The sequence below is a fragment of the Ochotona princeps genome, chromosome 5 (genome assembly GCF_030435755.1).
Source record: "Ochotona princeps isolate mOchPri1 chromosome 5, mOchPri1.hap1, whole genome shotgun sequence".
NCBI classification, from domain to species: Eukaryota; Metazoa; Chordata; class Mammalia; order Lagomorpha; family Ochotonidae; genus Ochotona; species Ochotona princeps.
Window position 1 is genome coordinate 57,202,358 of NC_080836.1, and position 26,334 is coordinate 57,228,691.

Sequence of the window (26,334 nt, forward strand, 5' to 3'; positions counted from 1 at the left end):
CCACTGGTGCATACTAAAGCTAGGACGGGGAGCCTACCTGGCATGACTAGACTACAGTACGCACTAGTCAGTGTGAAATAGGGAATGGGTAATGTTAGGCTGGGCCATGACACTAATCAGCAAGTGAGAGAACCAGGTCTAGGAGAAGATTCTGTGGGGGATGTGTGGGCTCACCCCTGTGTGACTCCCATACCAGCTGGCTTGCTCAAGACCTGGGGGTGGTGACAGGCTATGGTAGGCACAACCATAAAACTCACCAACACTCATGAGTACTGGGGTTGGAAACAGGCCAGTTTGGTCCAGGCTGTACCTGCAGGTGCACCCAAGAATTGGGTTTGGAGGTGGGTGGGCCCCAATATCCACCATCACACACAAAGGCTGAAATGAAGGGGGTGTACTATGCCAGGTTAGGCTCTAGTATCCACTGTCACATGTAAGGTCTAGGTTGGGGAATGGGCCTGGTGGGGGAACTTGGGAAACTCCCCTAGTTCCTGCTGGTGAACATGGGATTCAGGCCTAGGTGTTGGTCAGGCAAAGAAAGGCTGCTCCATCTGTCAGCAGGTGTGTGGGTTGGCTCAGGGGGTGGGCCAGGCAAGGTCAGGCCAAACCTAACACACTGGCATGTACTGGAGGCAGGAAGGGATGTAGGCATGGCAGCCTAGGCAATCACACCTACCAACTTGTATGAAAGACAGGGATGAGGACAGGCTGTGCAGGCTGCAGCACTCACAAGTTAGAGTTGGGACTGGGGGCAGGCAAAGCCAGGCCAGGCTTCAACATCTGATGGCAAAGGTTAAGATGGCAGTTAAGCCATGCCAGGCGGGGAAAACCACCAGCATATGCGAAATCTGTGACTGAGAGTGGGCCTGGTCAGGAAGCTAATAGGATGACCTAGCTGGGCTGCAGTTCCCACTGGTGAGCATGAGAGCCAGAATGGGGGCGGTGATCTGAGCTGGACACGGCTGTAGCATCCCTCGACATGGGTGTGGAGTGGGTCAGGAGTGTGCCAGACTGGGCTAGGCTTCAGCATCCACTGATGCTTACAGGAGCCAGCGTGGTTGTAGCATAAGCTGGGCTAGGTCTTGGCACCCACTGAACCATATGAGAGCTAGATCTGCGGATGGCCAGGCAGAGCTGGGCTGAAGCACCCAACATTAAGATCCAGAATGGGTGTGGGCTGGTAGGACAAGGCCACTTTTCCTGCTAGGATAGAAGATGGGCCAAGGCAGGCTGGGCCAAGACCCCACTCATGTGCATGAGTTCTGCGACTGTGAGATTACCTGATAGAAGAGCTTGGGGAACTCCTCTGTCAATATGCATTCCCAGCAGGTGAGCACAAGAACTGAGGCTGAAAGCAGCCCAGATCAGGCCAGGTTATAGTATCCACTGGCGTACATATGTGTGGGTCAGGTCTTGGGGACATGCCAGGTTGAGCCAGTTCATAGTAACTAATGGCAGCTATGTGAATCAGGCCAGGGTAAAGGGCAGGCTGGGATGCACCAAAACAGCAGCCATTTCACATTAGGATCAGGACTAGATCTGGCTGGGCTACCATCAGCATGAGTTAGAACTGGGGGCAGGTTGAGCTGAACCAGGCTGCGGCACCTGTTGAGAAATTCCAAGCTGAGGTGGGCCATGCCAGACTGGGCTAGGACACCCACCACTGCTTGCAAGACCCTGCAGGGGGCAGTAAAGGGGCCATGTGGACACCCATGCTGGGCCATTGTTCCTGCTGCTGAGTGTGAGAGCTGGGACTTGGGGCAGACCAGGCTGGGCTACAACACCTGTTGGCCTGCATGTGACCTGGATTAGGGGGAGAGTTGGGCTTGGGTAAACATGATACATACAGGAACTAGAATAGGTGCAAGCTAGTTGGGCTTTGCCACAGCATAAGCTGGCAAATTCCAGGACTGCAGGCAGGTCCTATCAGGCAGGACTGCCAGGACCACCGGGAAAGGGCAAGATCTGGGACTAGGAATGGGCCTAGTAGGGAAACTGGGCACCCCTCTGATGGGCTACAGCTTTCACCAGTGAGCATAAAAACCAGGGCTAGGGGGCAGACGGTAGCAGCCACCAGCATAAGTGTAGGCTGGATAGTGGGGTCGGTTGGGCTGAGCTGGGCTGTAACATCCATTGATGTTACAACTGAATGGGATGCGGGACAGGTTGGACCAGTCTGCTGCACATACCAGCATGCATAGAAACAGGACTGGGGGCAGGCCTGGTGGGGTCACTGGAGTCACTCAAATTGGGATACAGTTCTCCCTGATGTATGTGAGGCTTGGGTATGCAGTAGACAGGGTTGGACTGGGCTGAAGCATCCACTGGATTGAGCATGAGATGGGGTTGGGGATAGAACTGACTGGGTGGCTACAATCACCCATGTCTATGTAGGCTGAAGTGGGTGACAGGCTGAGCTGGATCCCACACTGGCTGGCATGCACAGGCATCAGGTCTGAGGTCACCTCAGATAAGGTTTCTTTAGGGACACTGTTTTCCAAACTGGACCATTGGGCTCAAAACTCCAACCATGGAGGCAAATCACAGGATCTACGGTCTAACCAAAGAGCACATGAGTCATAACTAGGCCTCCCTGGTTGCTGAAGCTTGTGTAGTAGATGGCATGCCCAGATGCACATGGGGAGCATGATAAATCACCGAGACCTGCAGAGGATATCCTATATCAGAGAGCAGAGCAAAATGGACAACACTCCTGGCCGATTTTCTATAACAGGTATCTGGGTGAGTTGAGACACCGAAGTGGACTATGTCAGGAAATGGATCTTGCAGGGATTTCCTTAACCTTGGAGCAGTGGAATCAACAGCATCTCAGAACTATCAAAACCACTTAAGTACCCTTTGAACATGCTCCACTTCAGAGATGCTATGACATCAACTGACCATCCCACACCTTCAGGGACTGATGTGGATAGGCTGGTGGGAGTAGCCCTCTCCTACTCCCTCACCTCTTTCCCCAGAAACAGGAAGAACAGAAAGGAAGATTGGAAGCAGTTGTTTCATCCACTTTCCCCCATTCCTGGACTCTTCCCATCCTAATCAGTGGTTCACATGGGCATGCATCCTTCTCAACTACATAAACATCATCAAAAATAAAACAAATATATTACAAGGGAAAAAACTAAACAAAATTGGTACAGCAACTACCCAACTTTAAAAAACAGTGAGGGGGGAGACCCACATTAATAAGATCAGATATAAAAAGGATATGTTACAACAGATACCACAGTAATAAAAAGAATCACAGGAATTACTACAAGCAGCTACATGCCAACAAATTGGAAAATCTAGAAGACACAGATAGATTTCCAGCAGATATAGTCAATAAAGATGAGTCATGAAGACAGAAAATCTAAATAGACCAATTACCAGAATGGAGATTGAATCAGTAATAAAGACCATCCCAACAAAAAGAACTCCAGGACCAGATTTCATCACTGCTGAATTCTATCACACTTTTCAAGAACTATTTCCAATTCTTCTCAAACTATTAAAAAAACCATGAAAATGGCAGAAATTATTCCAAAACTCCTTTCTATAAGGTCAGTTTCACTTTAGTAACAAAACCAGTAAAAGTTACAGCAAAAAAAAAAAACTATAAAACAATATTCCTAATGAACCTAGATGCAAAGATCCTCAACAAAATATTAGGTAATTGAATCCAACCATACATCAGAAAGATCATTCACCTGGTGATAGTTCAACATACACAAATTGATAAATATTACACATCACATTAGCAAACTGAAAAATAAAAATCATATGATTATCACAACAGATGAAGAGAAAGTATCTGACAAAATATAATATCCTTTCATGATAAAATCTAAGCAAATTGGGTATGGAAGGAACATACCTCAACACCATCAAGTCAAAAATGACAAACACATAGCCAGTATTACACTGAATGAGGAGTAGCAGGAAGCATTTCCACTACAATTCAGAACCAAACAAGAGTGTCCACTTTCACTTCTGCTATTCGACATAGGCCTACAAGTTTTAGCTAGAGTCATTAGGCCAGAAAAAGAAGCAACAGGGATACAAATTGAAAAGGAGGAACTCAAACTATTCCTGTTGGCATAAGACATGACTCTATATTTAGGGAAATTGAAAGACTTCATTAGGAAGGCTATTAGAATTCATAAGTTAAGTTTCAGGAGATAAAATTAACATATAAAATCAGTAACTTTGCATTCAAAAACAACACCATGGTTGATTAAGAACTTGCAAGATCTGTCACATTCACAATATCTACAAAAACGCTTAAGTAACTTAGAATAAAGTTAACCAATGAAGCAAAAGATCTTTACAATTAAAATTAAATAACATTAAAGAAGGAAATAGAAGGCATCTAAAAATGGAAGAATATTTCTTGCTTGTGGATTGAAATAATTAATACCCTTAAAATTTCTACACTATCCAAAGCAATTTAAGTACAATCCCAATAAAAACACCAAGAACATTCTTTTCAGACCTAGAAAAAAATTGCTAAAATTCATATGGAAACATTGAGACTCCGAAGAGCTAAAGCTTAACAAGCAAACAAAAAAAACAAAGCTGGAGGCACCACAATGCTAAATTCAAGCTATACTGCAGGGCAGCTATAATCAAAATAGGCACATACTGGCACAAAAATAGACATATAGACCAACGAAACAGAACAGAAACCCCAAAAATTAAACACCACACTTACAACTAACTAATCTTTGACACAACTGAGGCTACAATCAACCTCTGTGGAAAAGATAGTCTCTTCAACAAATGGTGATGGAACAATTGTACCATTGCATGCAAAAGTATGAAGACTCCTACTTTAAACCTTATATAAAAATTAACTCAGTGGATCCAATAATCTCAGTTTTACCACCTTCTACAATCAAATTACTAGAGGAAAACATCAAGGAAACTTTGCAAGACACTGGCATAGGAAAATACATCTTGGAAAAGGCCCCCAGAATCACAACCAATAAAAGAAAAGATAGACAAACAGGATTACAAGAAGCTAAGAAACTTCCACAATGAAAGGGAAAATTCTCAACAAAGTGAAAAGGCAACCCACAGAACGAGGGACACGTAACAAGCCATACACCTGGCATGTATTCTACATCTTTCACTGACATATTTCTAAACCAAGCTGACAACTCTGTGTAATGGATGAGCTCCCTAGTGTCATTAATGAGTACAACACACATATTTTGGATCATTTAGACATAAAGAGCCCAGGGTATTTTTCTCTTTTTCTACAATAATTGTGAATGATCATCTCCTGGGTGTAGGGCTTTGACCTTGTACTTCCAGCATAAAAAGAACTATGAGTTATATACTAACCTCAGTGAAGACAGTATTTCAAGGACAATGGCTTATAACTTTGTGCATGACTGGCAGAATAATAATCCTTGCCTGACCCAATGATGTGTGCATAATCTGTCCTCTGGCAATTTGAAGAGAAGAAAGCAAGAAACAGTTTGGTTTTTCAATTTCTTTACTCAGAGATCCAGGCTAAAGATCTAGAAGCTTGCCACAATTTATAGGTTGTGTTTTTTAACCAGATGGCTCTTGAAAGCGTAAAACAGAAACTTGCACAGCAACAAATCACAAGCATAGCATGAAATCTTAGAACAATTGGGCATGCCAGATCTGGAGGAAAATATATTTTCAATCTCACTGATGTAATAATTCCTGTCATATGTTTTAGAGAGTAAAAAAAAAAGAAAAAAAAAACAATAGGAGTAGCAAAACTCCCGTTATGTCCTATAACTATCTAATCATGATGGTTATGTGATAAATAGCAAAGTAAGACATTAAAATTAAACTACTGAAAAGTAGAAATGAATTACAGGTTCATCCAAGACCAGGTCCACTGGGTTCATAACAGGGGAGAAGTAAAGGCTCAATTTGATGCCCCATTCTGGGTTTAGAAGTAGAAAATGGAACAAACTACCTAGAACAAATTTCAGTTACACCAACATATAAGTATCATTGAGAAATAATGATAAACAAAATTGATGTCAGTATTAAGAACTTGGCAAAATTAGTCAGAACATTTTTTAAAGAGAGAAAGCAAAGATGAATAGGTTTTTGGAAATGAATTATACTAAATAATCAAGCTCTTAACATGGAGCAAAGTTTCCCAGATGCTGTGGCATTACTTAATGCTATTTAACACTGGGAGGCACTTTAAAGAAAAGCTATTGATTTCTCACAGTCATTTATTATATGCTTTGGACAGCAATTCTTCCAACAAACCAAACATGTTTTACAGATGTATAAAAAATGTTCCAACCTTCTGATGGTGTCAATTAATTCTCCAGAAGAATCATTTCAAATTCTCTCTTGTGAGAGAGTTTTGTTATTGCATTTTAGTCTTGTTTAAACCCCCTCTCAAGAACTGTGTCTAATAGACTTTCAAAGCATCTCTGGGCAGCTCTAACTTACATAACCTCATTTTTCAAAACTGCTCATTACTTTTTCTCCCTCTTACCAACCTCTCACTACAGCGTGGGCCCTCCCTTGGGTGACCTTACTGCCTACCTTTGAGACTTTTTCTCATTTCTAAGTGGAGTGTGCAGAATATAAAAGGAGAAGGGAAAATGCTTCTTTGTTGATTGGCAACGAAATCAGAATCTGCTAGTGAAAATAGCCTGTGATCATATCTAGCCTGAATATTATTTAGGGTACCTGTGGGAGAAATAAAAGGAAACAACGGAAAATGACTCAAAAAAGTGACTTCATTTCTACCTCCACTATAGAAAAGATGAAAAGGAAAAAAATAAATGTCCTTATATACATTTTACAGCAATACAATAAAATAGGAATTATGAAGTGTATCACAAAATATATTAAGTGTTTTTTTAAAATTCTCCAAGGAATATAATATAGCTTCATTTACACAGCACACACCAAAATCCACTAAACATAAAAATAATCTGAGCAGACTGCAGTATAATTTACTCTAAAATACCTCACTTCACCACTCTGTGTAACTGAACACTATTTATAAATTCTGACTTGAAAGGACATCTTTGTAAGGCAAAAATGTTAATGTTAAATTGATCCTCATATCCTTATCCTCAGGAAGGAAAAATATACAAAAACATAAATTTCAAAATGTTCTGAAATTGAAACATTTTCCTGTTCAAATTTGCATATTTATGAAGTCATCATTGTTTTGTAATGGTTCCTAATTCCTTAGTCTGATAGTGCTTCTATTTTTTTCTATAAATCTGAAGCTCAAAAATTAAACACTTTTTTTGGTGGCTGAAATGCCATCAGACAATGCAATTTACAAATAATCCTTTATTCAAGTACATATTGTGCCAAACATCAATATTTATTAAGCATGTAAAACTTGAAAACTTTACTCAAATACCCATATATATGCACAAGACAATCACAGTCTATCTGTTTGAGAGTACCTAATGTGAAAATGAACTAGTAGGAAAAGAATGAACATTGCCAAATGTCCTTTGATGCCATGCCAAATAGGCACAGGTAATTCTTGACTTGTCAATACAAGGCAAGCGTTCCTGAACACATGCGTAAAATCTCTTAGATTCAGCTGCCATCCACACAATAGAAAAAATGAGCCACAGAGTTGTCATGAGGACAAAATGAGATCATATATGCAAAGCAATGATTAGAGTAGAAAATAAACAAACATTCCCATAATTTTCTCATTTAAGAAGAAAATACTAAGAGATTCTGCATACTATTGTGATAACTATAATTTACACTAGTTTCTTTAGCAAGAAAATTCATAATTATGCATGTGAATGGAGTAAGCTTAATAAGCCATCAAGGAGCAGACAGCTGTCTTATCAAGAATTTATACTTCAGGAGAAAGTGTTTGGTAGAGCAGTTCGGACACCACTTAGTGGGTCAGCACAGTAGCATAGTGGTAAACCTGCTGCCAGGAACATAAACAACCTATAAAGGCACCTGTTCCGCTGCTCCACTTCTGATCCAGTTCCATGCTGATGTGACGGGAAAAGCAGCAGAGAATATCCCAAATATTTAGGCTCCAAAATCACATGGGAGACCTAGAAGCTCCTGACTCCAGGCTTTGGCCTGGCCCAACTTGAGCTGATGGAACCATCTGGGGAGTGAACTAGTACATAAACAATCTCTATTTTCTATCTCTCTCTCTCTCTCTCTCTCTCTCTCTCTCTATATATATATATATATATATATATATATATATATACACATATATATGTATATATATATATTCATAACTTGGTTTTTCAAATAAACAAATAGAGTCTTTCCACACCTTGATATCAGACCTCCAGCCTCCATCACTATGAGAAAATAAAGAAAAGCCATTTGGAATGCCTACATGCTCATCAAAGGGCCTGGCCTAGAGCCTTAGCTCATTTACTTCTGATTCCAGCTTCTTGCTACTGCATTCTGGGAAAATGCAGGTACTTCAATGCTCAAGTACTTCATTTTTTATCTCCCACAATGGAAATTTCATTGATTCCTGGACTCCTAGCTTTAGACTGGCAAAACCCTGGCTGTTTAGGATATCTGTGGACTGCACTAGGGCATGGAAAATTCTATTTCTTCCCATAATTTCTCTACCTTCAAAAATAATAAATAAATACATAAATACACAAAATGTGTCAAACTTTGCTAGAGCTAGAAATTGACTTCACTGAGAGTAGTAGCTTGTTAATCAGCACAATGGATATTAGACATTAACTCTGATTACTGTAATTAATGACAATCAAGATATATCTATTGGAGGTAATACAGCAGAAACAATTCCCCGTCTATTAATAAGGCATAAAAAGCATCAATTTCAAATACATATTTTAGAAATAGATCCTGAGGCTGTCCTGTCTTTCCACTTGGCCTAAGAATTCTAATTGCAGGCAATCTCCGAAGCAGCAAAATCTTACTTCAGAAATATTGCAAGGGGTGTTTAGGCCACCTAATACAAAGAAACCCTGCACTTGATAAACTTATCAAACACAGTTTGTGAACTATCTGACTTACCAATAATTATTTGTTAAACAAATGTCTTTGTGTACCACCTAACATATCCACATTCATCACTCTTATTCAATATACTTCTGGAATTTTTAGCCAGAGGTGTTAGGGATAGAAAGCAAGGATGGGGAAACAAATTGAAATACTGAAATAAGATTACCAATGATTGCTGATGCCATGATTCTTGGTGGGAACCACAGGCCCCTCTAAGAGACTGCTAGAACCATTACAAGAATTCATCAAAATTAGAGAAAACAAGCTCACCACACAAGAACATTTTTAATACAACAATAACAATCTTGCTGAGAAATAATTTGTAAGTGCAATCCCATTCACAAAAGCTATAAAGACTTTGCAACCTTAGCATAAATTTAATCATGGATGTGAAAGACATCTACAATGAAAATTATAAAACTAATGAAAGAAGACAGGCACAGTTTAAAAATGGAAGAATGTCTAATTCTTCTGTGTAAGAAAAAGCAGTATTTTCAAAATGTCCATCATAATGAAAGCAATCTACAGATTCAACACAATCTTTTTTTGTTTGGCTACATCTCTTACACAGATTATACAGCTGTGTCTACTGTGTGCCCCATTCTGAAAATAATTTTATCTCAAGATTTACTGTTATTAAAAATAAATAAATATAAGTATCTACATTATGGTAGGATTTGACTTGAGATCTGCTTTATTAAAATCAAACACCAAGGTGACAGTTCGGTAATCAACTCCCAACTAACCCAACATTCTAAAGGCTGCTATGTTGTACCTATAAGCTATTACAAGTTATCCTGAAGTTGTAAAAGATCAGATTAGCTGGCATCAGTTTAAATAATTCCAGTTTCTTTTTTTCTAGTCAAAAAATATATTACATAGATCAACGGCTGATAAATTTCTTTCGGGTTTCAGGTTACACACAATAAATCAAAAGAGTGGAAATAAGTGAAATTATAAATGAAAGAAATGCAATTTAAAAACTATAATATTTATGCTGGGAAAACTTGAATGAACTGGTATAATTCCATTAGCATTAAAAAGCAATATAATTTTTAGAAAAGAACATGGGTGAGATTCATCAACAGACTTAAAAATAAATATGCCACCAATTAATAAGCACATGTGAATTAATAAGCACAGGGTGAAACAAATCAAACCCGCAATGGTACAGCACTTCATGCCCACCAAATGGCTATTCTCTTTCTTGATGTACCACAGTCCTTTCTCTATCCCTCTGGAACACCTATAATCCAGCTATGTCACATATGCCTCTTAACTTGCTCAGCCCACAGACAGGAATCTATGTTTGGACTATAAAACAGGGCCGGTATTGTGGCACGCAGATATTATCAGCGCCTGCAATGCCAGGTGCTCCACCTCTGATCTATCTTCCTGGAAATGGCCTGGGAAAGCTAAGAAACATGTCCTACGTGCTTGAATCTCTGCTTCCACGTGGGAGACCTGGAAGAAACTCTTGGTCCCTGGCTTGAGGTTGGCCCAATCCTAGTCACTGTGCTCATCTAGGGAAGAATCAGCAGAGAGAAGATTCTCTCTCCCCCTCTCACTCTCTCTCTTTACCTGCTTTCCTCTCTTCCTCTATAACTAACTCTCAAATAAAAACCTAGAGAGAGATTACAATGTGATACCCATAAGAAGATACAACACAAACATATTTGTGTTGCAGGGTGCGAGCAAGATCACACCAGACATGTCTAAGGTTTATTAAGGAGTCTTTATTCACTAAGCTTGGTGATAATAGAGCATAATAGCAAATCACAAGTCCATATGACTATCTAACCAATCATAATCCAATGAATCATAATTCCCAAAGGAACAAATGGTCATTATCCTTAAATCCATCCATTAAGCTGAAGACTTACATCCCAGCTTCCCCAGCAACATAAGTTATCCTAAGAGACATGCAACGAATAACCTGGACACATTCACAAAGAACCTGGACACACTTACAAAGCTGCAGACATTCACCTTTCCCTGGCTTCTCTGCCCACATTCTACTACTGCTAGGCCTCACCCCTCCTGGAACTCCAGATAGTACACAAACCAGAAACAACATTATTATAACCATTGCCTCATCTAAGCAGAAAACATGGACCATGCTCAGGGGATTACCTGTTCTGGCTCAGCCAAGAGTCGAGGAGCCAGAGTAATGGAAGCACCCAGCCAGAAAGAGAGTGAGAGCCCCTGCTTCCTGGGCCTTTTAAAGGGGCTTGTGAGGGGCGTGGTTACACGACAAAACAATACCGTCCCCTCTCAGTTGACAGGTGAGTCACAGATGGGCAGGAGCGAATACCTAAGTGTTGTGGGCTAAGGAGTTGATTAGAGCTGGTTGGGATGGGCAGGAACAGGAACTGGGCTTGTAGCTAAAAATGCCTAGACTAATTGGACTTGTCTGCATCCAATATCCTGACTAAATTAGGACGTGGGGGAAGTGGTTGAGGATGGAATTGTCATTCCATTGCTATTAGGACCCACCTTCAGGACAGAGGATAGGGAGCACAGCCAAATTTCATTTGCCCACTGTCAATGGGTGCTGGCTATCACTGGCTGCACCTCATAACAGTTTCACTCCCCAAGTGAGCGCAATGGTTGGTCTTGCCGATCCAAAGCCAGGAGCCTCCTCCGGGTCTCCCAGGTGGGTGCAGGGTCCCAGAGCCTTGGGCCGTCTTTCCCAGGCCACAAGCAGGGAGCTGGATGGGATGCGGGGCTTCTGGGATTAGAACCAGCGCCCATATAGGATCCTGGCGCATTCAAGGCAAGGGCCTTAACCGCTACACTATCGCACCGGGCCCATGATTAATTTTTAAATGCCTGAATATTTGATCTTCATATATTTTCTCAATGCATGGTTATTCAAAAATTAAGTGCAACTGTTTATGGACATCAGAAAAAATGCTATACTAGAAAACATTAGGAACATGATCAAGGACAATCACTTTGGGAATAATGTCTACTTCATTCTGCGATGAAGGAATGTGTCCTTATAAGCCACCAAAGAAAGGTGAATAAGAAAATTCTGTGCAACTCAATAGGAATGAAACTGAAGGTACAGGAATGCAAAGCTTAAGACAAAAATTAGGAACCCAGTAGGCAGGTTTTTCTTGAGAGTTAATCCCTACACGAGACTGGCAAGTAGACTTGCCTTTGTTACACTAAACTCAGTCTAGACTCTGCCTAAAGATTGAGAGAATTGGGCCTGGGGTCCACAGCATTACTCCTCCTACGGGGAAAAAAATATATTCTTGAAGTTAAATCTAACCAGTACTGTGTTGTAAGTTTTCTTAGAAGTCTCTCAGTCAGATACGCCCCAGAGAACAGACAGAACATGAACGAACACAGCTCTGCTACCCTCACGATTTCACAGTGACAGTGTGGAACCAGAATAAGAGCTGTTAGAAGGCCAGTGGTGCCGTAACAAGATCACTTAAGGGAGATAAAATACCGGATTTGTGCCAAATTTTTCCAGGACTGAAATCTTTAGTGCTCAGGTATAAGCTGAAATCATGAGCCATTTGTCAAGATTTAGAAACCTTTGTAACTTATTATTGTAAGAAGCATGAAAAATCTGACTCAGTTGATATATAGACATAAAAGCAAAATAAGGTAAGAAAATAAAGGGCATTTCCTACACTTAATGCATTTCTTTTATAGCATTTGTATATCTTACAGAGTGAAGAGTATTAACAGAATAGAAAACACGTTTACTTGCCTTGCAGGGTTGTTGTAATATCACAATCCACATATGTACAGGATTTGGTATTAAAACTGTTAAATAAGTTGCTTTTTAAAACATGCATTTTTTAAAAATTATTTTTTTTGTAGAAAACTATTGCTAATTGAGAATCTCAACTTCGCTTCCATTAAGTTTATTTTTCTAAACTAGTTGTTTAGGGTCTAGCTAACATGGTAGAATTATGATTTGCAATCATAAAGATACCCACTTTTTTAGTGATTAGCAGCTACTTCTAAATTTTTTAGGTTGCATTTAATATTTCTAATTAAGATATGCAATTGAAGAAGGCATAAAAGAAAACTCTCAAAGCTTATTTGTTTTATCCAAAGGATAAAGAAATGTTATAGAGATAAACCAGAGAAGAACTCAGAGCCAAAATGGCTTATGTATCAGCTGCTGGTAAGTTAACTGCAATAGACACATCACACTTTATGCCACACCCTCGAGAAACAGGACTTTGAGAGAGAAATACAGGCACCTAGGAGAGTATGTAAGAGTCAAGCTCATTTCCATTTCTCATATTTCATACTGCTGTGCTCAGACATTTGAATAGATCACAAATGTTTACTCCAACTCAGGCCTCATTATTTTGTTTGGCAAAGAGTTCTAGGACAGAAAGGGATGAATCCCTATACCTACAGAAGTGTATGTGGAAAACAATTTAAATTTCAAAAAAAAGGAAAAATAAGGAGAAGAGTGGATGGGGAATACGGGCAGGAGGCAGGACAGGGTGCTAAGTTTCATTATGCTCCTAAATACTAAAAATGTTTCAGTTGCTATCAATCACATAAGTTTTACAAAGAAAAACTAAGTATCATATTCTCCTTTCTCATTGTCGAAACTTCACCATCCAAAGGGTATCTGGCATATAGCTTATGTTTGACAGAGTCTACCGATTTAAATCTCACTGTAACAAGGAAATCAGTCACTTGCTTTTGGCAGGCTTCAAGGTGGGCAGACAAGCTTCATGGTGAAAGCAGACAAGGTGGGCAGACAAGCTTCATGGTGAAGCTGAAGGCAGAGCAACTAGAAGCACTGCATTTTAGGTAACTGGTTTGGGAATGATACTGGCTTTCTCTGGATGTTCCTGAACTGAAAGCCTGTGGTGGTAGACGAAAACATGGGAGCAAAAATCTAGGGACACTGCAGGCATTCACCAAATCCTGATTCTTCTGGGCTGATGGCTTCAGATAATACAATTTGGCTTTCTAGGCTGACCACTGAAGAGAATCTGGGTCATGTTCTGTCATCATTTATGGTCCAGTAATTGTCTGTTTGTATATATGATATTTCAGTGTAGGGAATTCATTTATCATAAATGAGTATGTAAAAACGGCCAAGTGGAAAAATTGCACAGGAGGGACATGCAGTAAGCTTTGTGATACAGTTCAGCAGATAAGTTTGATAAGGTTCAGCAGAGAGACAAAGACTCAGCTAGTGTACTAACATACTAGAAGTTTGCCATGTATGGTCAGCCATTTGTGCAGGAGAAAGTTTGACTCATCTTGAAGATGCTTCATCCTTGGGCTGAAACAGGCAAGGTCACTGTTTATGACCTCTTTCTCCTTGAAAAACTTGAAAATGACCCTGAACTTTTACTGTAGATTTATCATGGATGTGAATGCTTGAACTTAAATTGACAAAGAAGCAAATTGTGTGGAGAAGAGGATTTCAACAAAAGATAGAAAGAACTGTCCCCCACTCTGGGTGCACCACCCTTCAGGCACCTACTAGTGTTCAGCAACTCGAAGTATCTACTTAATAGATGTACAGAAGCAGTGTTTTTTACCTGAGGCCTGGCTGTATCCCACATGAATTAATATGCTGTCAATAAAGGCCAATCTTTCATAAGGACTTCTTTCTTTTTTCATAAGGAATTCTTATGGAGAGCTCTTTCAAGTTCACTTAATATCCCCACAGCCTATAAGAAAAGCATTATTATAGTCTTCTATCTTCTAAGAGAAGATAAGTCAGACACAAGGAGTCTAACTTGCTCAAAACTATATAAGCCATGGCAGAGACAGAGTTTCAACCCAGGCCGACTATGTGATTTCATTATGCTGCGCTGCTTGCCCTTATTTGAAGAACAACACAGATTTTGCTATTTGCCCTTTATCACTTCTAGCATTTCTTCAGCTTTTTTTCTTTACCAGTCCTATTTGGTTTACAATATACAGAATCCTTGCAGCAAATAACAACAACTATATCCAGAGGCTGGCAAGATAAAATACCCTCCAAACAGTGTCACAAGCATGAACACAATCTCCTGCCATGACTGGTAAATCTACTCCTAAGAAGCAAGACTGCAAAAGTATCTTAAGTCAGGTGAGGAAGTTCTAAGTGCTAAAATATAGAAGCTATTGTGAAGGCTGGAGGTTTAACCTCACCATTAATACGCCCACAGCCCACCTCAGAGTACCTCTGTTCAATTCCTAACTCCAGCTCCTGAATGCACCTTTCTAATAACGTGCACTTGGCGAGGAAGCAGTGATAGCTTAAGGAGTTGGGTCCCTTGAGGGACACTTGAATTGAGTTTCTTGGTCTCAGCTGCAGCCCAGACTAATTCTGGCTGTTGTGGGCTTTTGGAAAGTGCTACAGCATATGGAAAATTTCCTTTTTCCCCTTTCTCTATCAATCCCTCTCTCGCTCCCTGCCTTTAAGGTAAATAATAATAATTAATAATAATTACAATTGTGTTACTGTGGGTATGTGGGATAACTACAAAAGGGGAAAATCGAACATTTTGAATAAGGAGTTATCAAATAAGCTTGAATTTAAGAACTAAAATGCCTGAGAATAAGTGACAAATATGTAAATCTAAAAATTCTAAGGGAGAATGTTGGTTCAAATAGAAACATACAAGCTTTATACTTGCCTAGTTTCTTGTATTATGCTAAGTGTGTTTTTTTATGAACTTGTTTAATTGTAAAGTCACAGAATAGTGAATAATGCAGCTGACAGATGAGGAAATTGAGAGATAGCAAGACACTCACACAAAGCACTCATTTGTCATTAGCTGAGTTGGCACACAATCATGGATTCCTGTTCTCAATAGATTGCAACAATGACACTGTTTAAGAGCGGCATAAAGTCCTGTGCAAATCTTTCATCAGAATCATTTAGCACTTAAAAAGTTCTAATTCCTAAGTACAAATCCACTGAGGGTCCTGCTGAAGAGGTTTTGATAGTTTCACAATTCTGAAATACTGCCAATCTTGCCACTCCGAACACAATGAAATCTTTCCAGAATCCATTGGTTGACATACTTCACCTTAGTATCTCTCTTTGCCCAGATATTTACTGTCAACATTTGGTTGCAGCAGTTGATGAGTTTGTTCTGTGCTCTGTCCTCTATTATGGTACCAGGTGTCCTCTGCAGGCTCCAGTGTACTGTCATATTCCCCATGTGTACCTGGATATGCCATCCATTGCTCCGTCTAAGCCACTGAGGAGGCCCAACTTTGACACATGCGCTCCACGGTCAGACCTTAGAACCTGCAGTACTCTCCATGGTTGAGTTCTGAGTCCAGTGATTCAGTTGGGAAGATCCCCACAAAAACTTCATCAGAGGTGATCCCAGACCTGATTCTTGTGTGTGCTTGCCAGTACAGGGTCTGGCACAGTCTGTTGCCCACACTGGTGGTTGCAATTGCTGGGTCGGTTGTCTCCAGCCCTGTCTTCAAATCAATGTGTGCTAGAGCCCATCCCGATCCTGCCCACTGCACATTCAGCCCGCACACAAAGCAGTGGGAGCTGCAGCCTAATCAGAGCAACCCACAATAACCCTCACCAGGTCTACCCCCTGCCCTGGTTCCCATGCTTGCCAGCATGTACAGCAGACTGATCCAGTCTGTTCCCATACCATTCAGCTCTCGTACAAGTCAATAGGCACTGAAGCCTAGTTCACCCCAACCAGCCTCACTACCCAGCAGGTGCCATTCTCTGTCTAGCCATGCATGCCCCAATCCTGGTTCTCATGCTCACCAGTCAGAGTGGCAACTAATGGGTCCACTCCCACTCCTGGACTTGGCACTCTCCAGGTGCTTCTGAGTTTAACTTGACAGAATTTGCCCCTTGTGCAAGCATCTACCAACTGACATGACATTTTTAAGTTTATCTTCATGCCTTCTATGTCCTACCCAAGTCTTGCACATGCTATCTGCTGAACTGGTAAGAAATAATCTGAAACTTATCTCACTCTTAAGAGGACATAAATTATTACAAGGACTTCAGTTGTTCTGACTCCAACATACAAATGACCACAATGAAGGACTCTCTTGATTCAGACATCCTTTTCTGTCTTTACAACCATATTTTGCATTGACTTTCTGCACCAGCACATTTGTATTATGTTAGTGCATCAAAAAAATCAGATTTCAAAAACAGCAAACTCACATCTGCAAGATTAGATTATATATCTTTTCATCAATTAGGAATACGGAAGTCACCAAACTTAAGCCAAATTTGCTTGTACCACAAATCTTATATATACTCAATCAGATCCTATTTAGTTTGAAAGCAAGAGCTCCAAAGCCAGCACTTCAGCTCTTTGAAAAGTCTTTCTTTTAATTATAAACCAGTGAATAAACAACCAGTGAAAATTAAAATTTCAGAGCAAAGAAAAAAAAGTACTTCATTTCTACCAAGGTCAACTGCTATTCGGGGACAAAAAAATAATAATGCTCTTTTTATTAGCAATTTGAAATAACAATTAAATAACATTCATTTTATGGAGGTCTTTAAATAAAAACTCAGAAAACAATATTCACCACAGTTATAAAACTACAAGAGAAAATGCTGAGCTTCTGGAACACAGTTATCCTGCTCTAATCCCTGTCTTCCCTGGGGCCATGTGTGGCGCTCTGTGATCTTCAATTAAAAGCTTTACTTGTAGGGGTCATAAACACCAGAGCACAACAATACTGCTGAGGCCTATAATGAAAAGCAAGTTTAAAAAAAGATGATGCATTATTACTACTGTATCACATTCTATGACATGTAAAAAAAATCCAATTGTATTTTATGAAACATGAAGAAAAGCCCTTTGACCATGAATGGGCTAATTCGACAGATATTCACATAATTCTAGTGTTTTCAGAAAATATAGCAATCAATGATCAAAACAAAGTAGAAAATATGGAAGGTCCAAAATCTTACTTTTTCATCATCTTCAGTAAATGGAGCACCTTCAGGAATCTTATTTATCGCCTGGGCAACACCAATAATCTCACCATCACTGCTTCGTATAGGCATGCACAGTAATGACTTTGTCTTGTATCCTGTTAGCTTATCGATTTCATCATTGAATCGCCGATCCTACAAATATGACGGAAAAAATATTATTTGAGTGTGTACTGTTGTCAGGGAAAAGCAAAGAACACTGCACTTCTGTATGTGAAATCAATGGAAACTTTCTCCCATAGATACTTTATAGATGCTATTTCATCTTTAATTCACCAAAGGAAGATAAATGCAGTGCATCACAGCCATCATTGTTAGCTGGGTAAATGAACAGGAGAACTTTAAACCTAACTACAATTCATCAAAACTGGGGAAGGGCAAGTGCTTTTGCTGAAAAACCACAACGTGTTATTTATTAACTTATTTCACAATGATAACTAAATATCAAGTATCATGTAAGAAAAATGCAAATGACTACTCTATTTCTGGTCAAATTGATAAAAATTTGAGTTCACAGTGATATTTCCAAATGCTTAACAAAAAAATGCTTATCTATGCTTAGATAAAAGACTTGGGTATAGTATGCCAGCTAAAAGCTGAAGACAGGATGAGAAAATTACATAATATCTGTTTCACACCTTTCAACATAATAATAGTTACAAACCAGGTGCATTAATAAATGCTAATCCAATTAGGTGGAAAGCTGTTTTGAAATAAGATGTTCTTATAGCCTCAAAGTGCCACCACAAATATTCCTTATTAATTACAAAGGTAAAATATGTGTTTATAAAGAAGAGGTTCACAGGTCAGTGTCACAGGCAGCAGTAGGTTAGATCCTCTAAAATGCATATCAACATCATGACAGGCAAAAAAAAAAAAACATGAAAATAAAATAAAGCCATGTTTAAAGAAACTTAAGAGAACTGAAATTCAAATAAAATATATGATCTTTAACTAAAAATTCTAAAATATATAATCTTTACTGCAAAGTCACTGAATGTGCATGTGAGAGGAAGGTTGAGCAGGAACTTATTGTGGCAAATGACGCAAAGGGAAAGAAGCAGATACATAAGAGAGACTGAACAGCAGGGACCTATGTTTATGAGGATCGTAGAAGTACTTTCTGAGAACAGAAAGAGCAGACTGAGGTTCAAATTATGAGTAAGAAAGCAAAGGGTCAAAAACTTGTCAGAAAGATGGAACAGTGCACATGAAAGACATTAAGTTGATAAAAGCTTATTAAGCTCCAAAGACTTCAAGGTCAGTGTATTAGTGTGTAGAGAAAAACTGGGAGAGTGAAAGAGGGAAGCAAGGAACAAATGCTGCCAAGTCTTGTAGACATGGAGAAGAGATATATCTAACCCTAAACACAGTAGAAAACCATAGAAGATCTTGAAGCAGAGAATAGCACAATCTACTATCTAGCTCTCAGTATCTTCTGAAATTATCTAAGTTACTTGTCCCTACAAGGAAAATTCTGTTTTCTCCCAGAGAGTAGAAATTTTGTCTCTCTTATGTATTGCCTTATCCTAGCATATTACAGGTGTGCGATAAATTTTTAATCATTTTCATGCAAAATATAGAAAAGTCATTAAGGCCCTACATTTCACCCGTTGGCATATTTAGAGTTTTGCAATGATACAAAAATGTTTACTGAAACATCAGCTTTGAAAATAAAATAATAGCAAACTACTTGAATGTTGACCACTAGAGAAACAATAAAAAATTATGATCTCCTAATCTGATAAGATACAATAATTCAAATGAATAAACTGGAGCTATTTAGGTCAACATGAATCAGAGAAACACAATGTTAGACAAAATGAACAAGCTGCAATGTGCTCTCATCTATAAAATACTATTCATATTCTTCTGCATCCCACCAGTCAGTGTCTCAGCATTTCTCCAGGACTTATGCCCCCAGGACAGTGTGGAACTCAGCTAGTTAACCCGCCACTCAGCTGCTTGTTAACTTGTCATTCAAATGGCAAGACTGCTTCTCTCCATTGGGCTGCTCAGTGTTATGCCCCTGGACCTGCTTCCAGTGCATATCTCAATTCTTGCTCTGTGACAGTGTGTAACCTAGTATAACCTAGTATACCCCTCATTCTGTAGTCACTGGGCCTTTGACAACTTATTACTGACTCTATCCACAGAGAGGTATTCCAAGAAACTACCAAGGCAAGCTGTCTGACACACTTGACTTTAAGCAGTTGAGCTTTATTATTTTAATTGTCACAATGTAGGTATCTACAAAGTTGTTGCCATATTGTGGGGGCACAGATCTTTTTACTACCTTAACAACTGCTGGTACACCTCCTTGCCTCTGCTCTCTCTTGCTGCTCAGCTGACAACCACTCCTCTTAATGATGCAGTTATAGTCAGAATTTAATCTTGGAGGAAAAGTTAGAGAGGCATTATAGTCAATAAACTGTGAGACAGAATTCCATATCTTTGTGAATTAATGGGATTGTCTCCCAGGTTCTCACTAAACACATTAAATAATTAAATATTATATACAAGTTTTTGTCTTTTAGTTTACAAATTTTTCAAAAAAAATTTCTCTTTAATACTATAACACATGAATAGAACTCTTATATTTATCCTGGCAATAACTGAAAAAGGGAAAAGGTGTTAATTCATAAGTAAGGACTTTCCACAAAAATCAGTGTTTAATTTTTGAGAACGTCCTCCATGTTCAATTCACCTGCTATTGACAGTGACATGTCTTAGGGAAATTTCAACATTAGAAAATGCTGATACAGGGGGGCCGGAATGGGGGGCTGCATTCTGGTCTGGATATGGCTACAATCTCCCTTGGCACAAGTGTGAACTGGGGCTGGGCACACCTAACTAGGCTAGACTCCAGCACCATCTGGGGCTCTGGAGAATGTGGGTAGATTTAGGACAGATTAGCTAGGTCTCTGCCCCTATTGAGCCATGTGTGAGCAGTGTCTGGGTATGGACAAGCCTTAGTTGGGCTGAAACATCCAATAGTAAGAACCGGAATGGATTGAAGGCCACCAAGGAAAGGCCACTGTTCCTACCAGGACTGAAGGTGGACTAAGTAAGGCCCACCAGTATGCGTAAGATCTGGCATAGGGAAAGGTTCTGATGGAGGAGCTTGGGAAATTCATTTGTCCCTGCAGGTGAGTACAAGAACCATGATAGGGAGCAACCCAAACCATGCCAGAGAAAGATACCCAACGGCATACATTTGGCATAGGTTGGGGGCAAACCAGGCTGAACCGGTTCATATTACCCACTGGCGAATCTGAGCACCAGAATAGAGTGTGGGTCGGGCCAGGTTCGGTTGGGACAAAAATCAGTGCAAGTTACGGAATGCCAAGGTGAGGTGACCTGTGCCAGGTGTGGCCGCAGCGCGCCAACAGCATACATGAGAACCAGGGAGGCAGGGGGCAAAGTCAGCAGGGAGAAAGTGGGCTCCCCTGCTGGACAGCTACTCCCACTGGAGAGTGTGAGTTGGGATGGGGGCAGACCAGACTAGGCAGGGCTACAACACCTGTGGGCCTCATGTTAACTAGGTCAGTTAAAAGCCAGGTTGGGCTGACTGTTCCGACTGGTGTAAACAAAAATTAGAATGGGTGAGGGTTGGTTGGGCTGTGCTGCAGCATCAGTTGGCAGAGGTTGGCACTGGGGGCTAAATCTGTCAAGTTACACTGCAGAACCACCTGGAGAGTGCATAATCAGTGAGTGGGAGTGGCCTAGTAGGGAAATAGTGGGCACCTCCCTCGTGGGTTACCACTCCCACTAGAGAGCACGGAAACCAGGACAAGGGGCGGGGGTGGTTAGACAGAAAGGCACCCAACAGTATGTGTGTGGGCTGGAGACTAGGGTTGTTGGGTTGAACTAGGCTTCAAGGCCCATTCACATGTATGAGAGCTAAATGGGATGTGAATAAGTCTGTGGTACATAGTGGCAAACATAGGAACCAGGGTAGGGGGCAGGCTTGGTGGGGGTATTGTGGGTCACTCCGACTAGGCTGCAGCTCCCACTGGTTTGCGTGAGGCCCAAGTATGAAGTGGGCAGGATCGGGCTGGAATGCAACACCCTTGGTCCGCATGGAAGACAGGGCTGGAAACAGAACTGACCCAGCAATCCCAATGACCAGCACGCGCATAAGCTGATTGGGGCGATGGACTATGCCAGACCCTGTACTGGCAAACACACACAAGAATCAGGTCTAGGATCACCTCAGACAAAGTTTCTTTGGAGATCTCTCCAACTGAACTGCTGATCTCAGAACCCCAACCATGAAGAGACTATGTCAGCCAGCGGATTCTGAATAGATTTCATCGTGCTTGGAATGGCGAGAATGGCAGCAATTCAGAACTGCTGAACTATCTAAACTGCTTGAGCAGGACCCTCAGAGCGTGCCTCACATTGGGGACCTGGGATGGGTGGGAGGCTGGGTGGGGCTTGTCCCTTCGTTTCTCCCCTGACCCCAGATACAGGGAAAAAATGATGATATTAGTGTGGAAACAAAGGTCTTACCCACTTTTTGTAGCCCTTGACCCTTTGTACCCTAATCAACTATGTAAGATTATTAAAAAAAAAAGAGTATGGCTAATCACGGACTCAAGGCCAGAAGTGCAAATCAGGTGCCTGGGACTTAGTTTTCAGTCCGCTGTCAGCTGGCTTAATCTGTATTGCTTGAGGCAACAGCACTTCGATTTTTTCTCCATTTATATAAATGGATGATAAGACTTACAATCATTTCTCCCAATTACATAAAAAAATAAAAAATAGGGCCCGGCACAGTGGCCTAGCAGCTAAAGTCCTCACCTTGAACACACCAGGAGCCCATATGGTCGCCGGTACTAATCCCGGCTGTTCCACTTCCCATCCAGCTCCCTGCTTGTGGCCTGGGAAAGCAGTCGAGGAAGGCCCAATGCATTGGGACCTTGCACCCCTGTGGGAGACCAGGAGGAGTTTCCAGGTTCCAGGCTTCGGATTGGTGCACACCGGCCGTCACGGCTCACTTGGGGAGTGAATCATCAGACGGAAGATCTTCCTCTCTTTCTCTCCTCCTCTCTGTATATCTGACTTTGTGTTAAAAATAAATAAATCTTTAAAAAAATAGAAAAATAAAAAAATAAAAAATAAAAAAATAATTTCGCAAAAGGTGTAAAAAAACCTGAACCTTTGTAACAAAAAAAAAATAGGTCATGGAAAAATTGGATTTAAATTGTTTATTTTGGTGAAAAGAAATTTTAAAATACACATATAATTTCTTCACAATACATACTTTTTCATGAATCTTTTGAGGATTCCATGCATGCATGATTTTACGATATTTTTCACTATTTTACTACAGGAGATTATCTGTCAAACAAATATTATCCAAATATCAAAATGGTGTTCAATTTCCTGGATTTTGATGAAAATATAAATCTTAAAGGACTCAAAGGGGAATTAATATATTTTAAAAATATAAATTTCAATCAAATAAAGCTGCTAAAAGGATAATTCTGTTCAAGAACTTCCAAGGACACTTAAAATGGCAGATGAAGTATCCATGCTGATCAGTTCTGAAATGTGGATATCTAAAAGCAAAAACTGCATACGGTTTTACTGCAGTTTAGTGCTCATGGGAGATAGCCAACACTATCATATAGGAGATTCTGTAAACAAACATTCTGCAAGAACACCACTCCTGTAGGAGAAATTGATACAACCGCTCAACTGTTCATCTCCTACATCCCAAATAAAGTACTTTTTTAAAAAAAAATTATTTCATTTTATTGGAAAGTCAGATATACAGAGAGGAGTAGAGACAGAGAAGAAGATTCTCCGTCTGTTGATTCACTCCCCAAGTGGCCACAATGACTGGAGCTGAGACATTCTGAAGCCAGGATCCAGAAGCTTCCTCCAGGTTTTCCACACAGGTACAGGTCTCAAGGTGTTTGGGCCGTCCTCGACTGCTTTCCCACGCAACAAGCAGGGAGCTAGATGGGAAGCAGAACCGCCCGGATTAGAACTGGTGCCCAAGGGATCCTGGCGCATACAAGGCAAAGACTGTAGCCGCTAGGCTACAACGCCAGGCCCTAAACTACTTTTAAAAGTTTTTTTTTTTATTTATTTATTTGAAAGTCAGAGTTAGAATCGGAGGAAAGACAGAAGGAAGCATCTTTTCCATCCAATAATCTGCTCCCCAAGAAACCTCAAAGGCTAGAATAGAAGCCAGGATCTTCATCTGGGTCTCCTACATGAGAGACAAGGCCCAAACACTTGTGACACTGCTTTTCTCAAGTAATTTACAGATTGCTGAATCAGATGTGCACCATCCAAACTCACACCCAAATAGAATTCTGACATCCCATACAGCAACTTGATTGGCTATGCCACAATACTGCCCTAACAAACTCCTTTTAATAATCTATTTTTGGTTCCTTTACAATATATTCTTAAGTTCTTTGTTACTTCTGCATGACAGCACACCAAAAAGTTTATGGAAAGTAGAACTGAAAGATAAGCTTTTTGGTGCAAAAACAAGCATACTTTTTTTTATATTTATTTCCATCTGCAATTCAAACACCCCTTATATTTGCAAATACCTGAATTCTATTGATAGAAAGCTCCCTTTTTTGCTATCTCCTTCAACACTCTTTTTTCCCATTTAACAGGCTTTAAAAATGAAAAACTAAAATCCTAAAGCTAAAAAACAGCAAATAATTCCTTCTCAACATCAATTTTGTTGTTAAATATTGTCATGCATCTTTCTCACAGTCCAATAATTTGTTTTAGCATGAAATAACTTCAAATTACATAAGCAAAACTGAACAGCTGCAATATTTTCTTTGAACTCTGTTTTTTACTTTCAGTGGTCTGAAACACAACAATTTGCAACCTAAACTTCAGGGAAGTATTAGTAAATACACACAAGATTGAAATCATGTGTTCCTTGTTCCTGCATGGAATAGTGCCACAGAAAAAAATACAGAACCCAGCCCATTATAAGGACACCTGTTACATACGAAGTGAGGAAAGTCATCATTTTCTATATGTGCAGCAGGGAAACCTGCATCGGTTAGAGGGCCTTCTGTGCTCATTTTAAATTAGGCAAGTTGTCTGTATGCATTTTTCCAATAATTTGGAGAGCACTGCAATCCACCTTAGGATCTGTGGTGCTGCCTTTCTTAACACTGACAGTTCTGCATGGTCATATACCAGTTTTTACTGTAGTTTTTCGTTGGATAAAAGATATTAAATGCATTTAGACAATACATACTATAAGCTATTTATATATATTAACTCCAAGATATTCAATATTAAAGTTTCTTCCGTTCACTAAGCAATACAGAGTGCAAATCAGTCATGAAGAACCTTGAAAGACTGAGGGGGACAAAATAATCCCAAGTGAAAAAAATATATACATTGAAAATCTTCCCCTTTGAGAATACATTCTAAAATGATGTGGAATATTGCATAAGGTTTTAACACAGGTGAATCTAGTTTACAGTTAGAAATAAACAGTGGTCCTTCATGAAAAAAAGGTTACAAAAACACATTGCTGGGTGCAAAGTAGACATTGTTTCAATACAAAGAATAGGTGACTATAGGATCAGCTTTACAACCAGCATGCTGTACCCAATGCCAGGCAGAGGCTGCCCTTAGGGCGATGCAGTACAACCACAACCAAAAGGTGCCCGGGGAAGAACTGCACCACTGAGTCCTGCTGGCAACATTAGTCAGAGCTGGCTGGCATTGTTAAAGAGACTTGACAAGGACAAAGTCTGCAAAGAAATTCCAGTAAGTAGTCAAATAATATGCGTCATTTTAAATACTATATTTGAGTCAATTGTGTTTATGGTTGTCTATCTCTGAAGTTAGAAACCAATGACTTTCCTCTTCAATGATTAGAAACATACAAGTCAAAACTACAATGAGGCACCAGACTGACCAAAAAATGTGAAAATATGACCACATCAAATGCCTTCAACAATGTAGAGAGGCTGATGTCCCACAGCAGGAAAATCCACAATTCATGACACTGGAATCATGCATTGCCAACTCTGACTCTCGGAGTCCCAGATGCTCACTGGGTCCCTGCCACCCAGATGGGAGACCAGGATGAAGTCCTTGGCCCTTAGTTTCAGAATGGCCCAGTCTTGGCTGTTGTAACAGTTTGCTATGTGAACCAAAGGATGGAAAAACTCAATTTATCAATCTCAATCTCTCTCAACCTCTGTCTCTGTTTCTCCCTCCCTCCTCTATTTCTTCTAACTTCCTCTTCCTCTTTGTCTTCTTCTCTTTCTCTCTCTAAATCTGCCTTTAATATAAACAAAGATATCATACACACACATATCAAATAAGCTTGCAGAAATATATACTCATAAATTTCTTTCTGCTGATACAAGTCACCACAAATG

At 40.1% G+C, this 26,334-nt stretch overlaps 1 protein-coding gene across 2 annotated transcripts in view; it reads right to left on the reverse strand.

Moving 5' to 3' along the window:
- Positions 1-26,334, reverse strand: part of PDE11A (phosphodiesterase 11A) — a 418,861-nt gene that overhangs the window by 330,217 nt on the left and 62,310 nt on the right. For both annotated transcript variants that reach the window (XM_004577021.3, XM_004577022.4), the window contains exon 2: positions 17,918-18,076. In XM_004577021.3, coding sequence (XP_004577078.2) covers positions 17,918-18,076 — 159 coding nt within the window. The remainder of the gene's footprint in view (positions 1-17,917; positions 18,077-26,334) is intronic.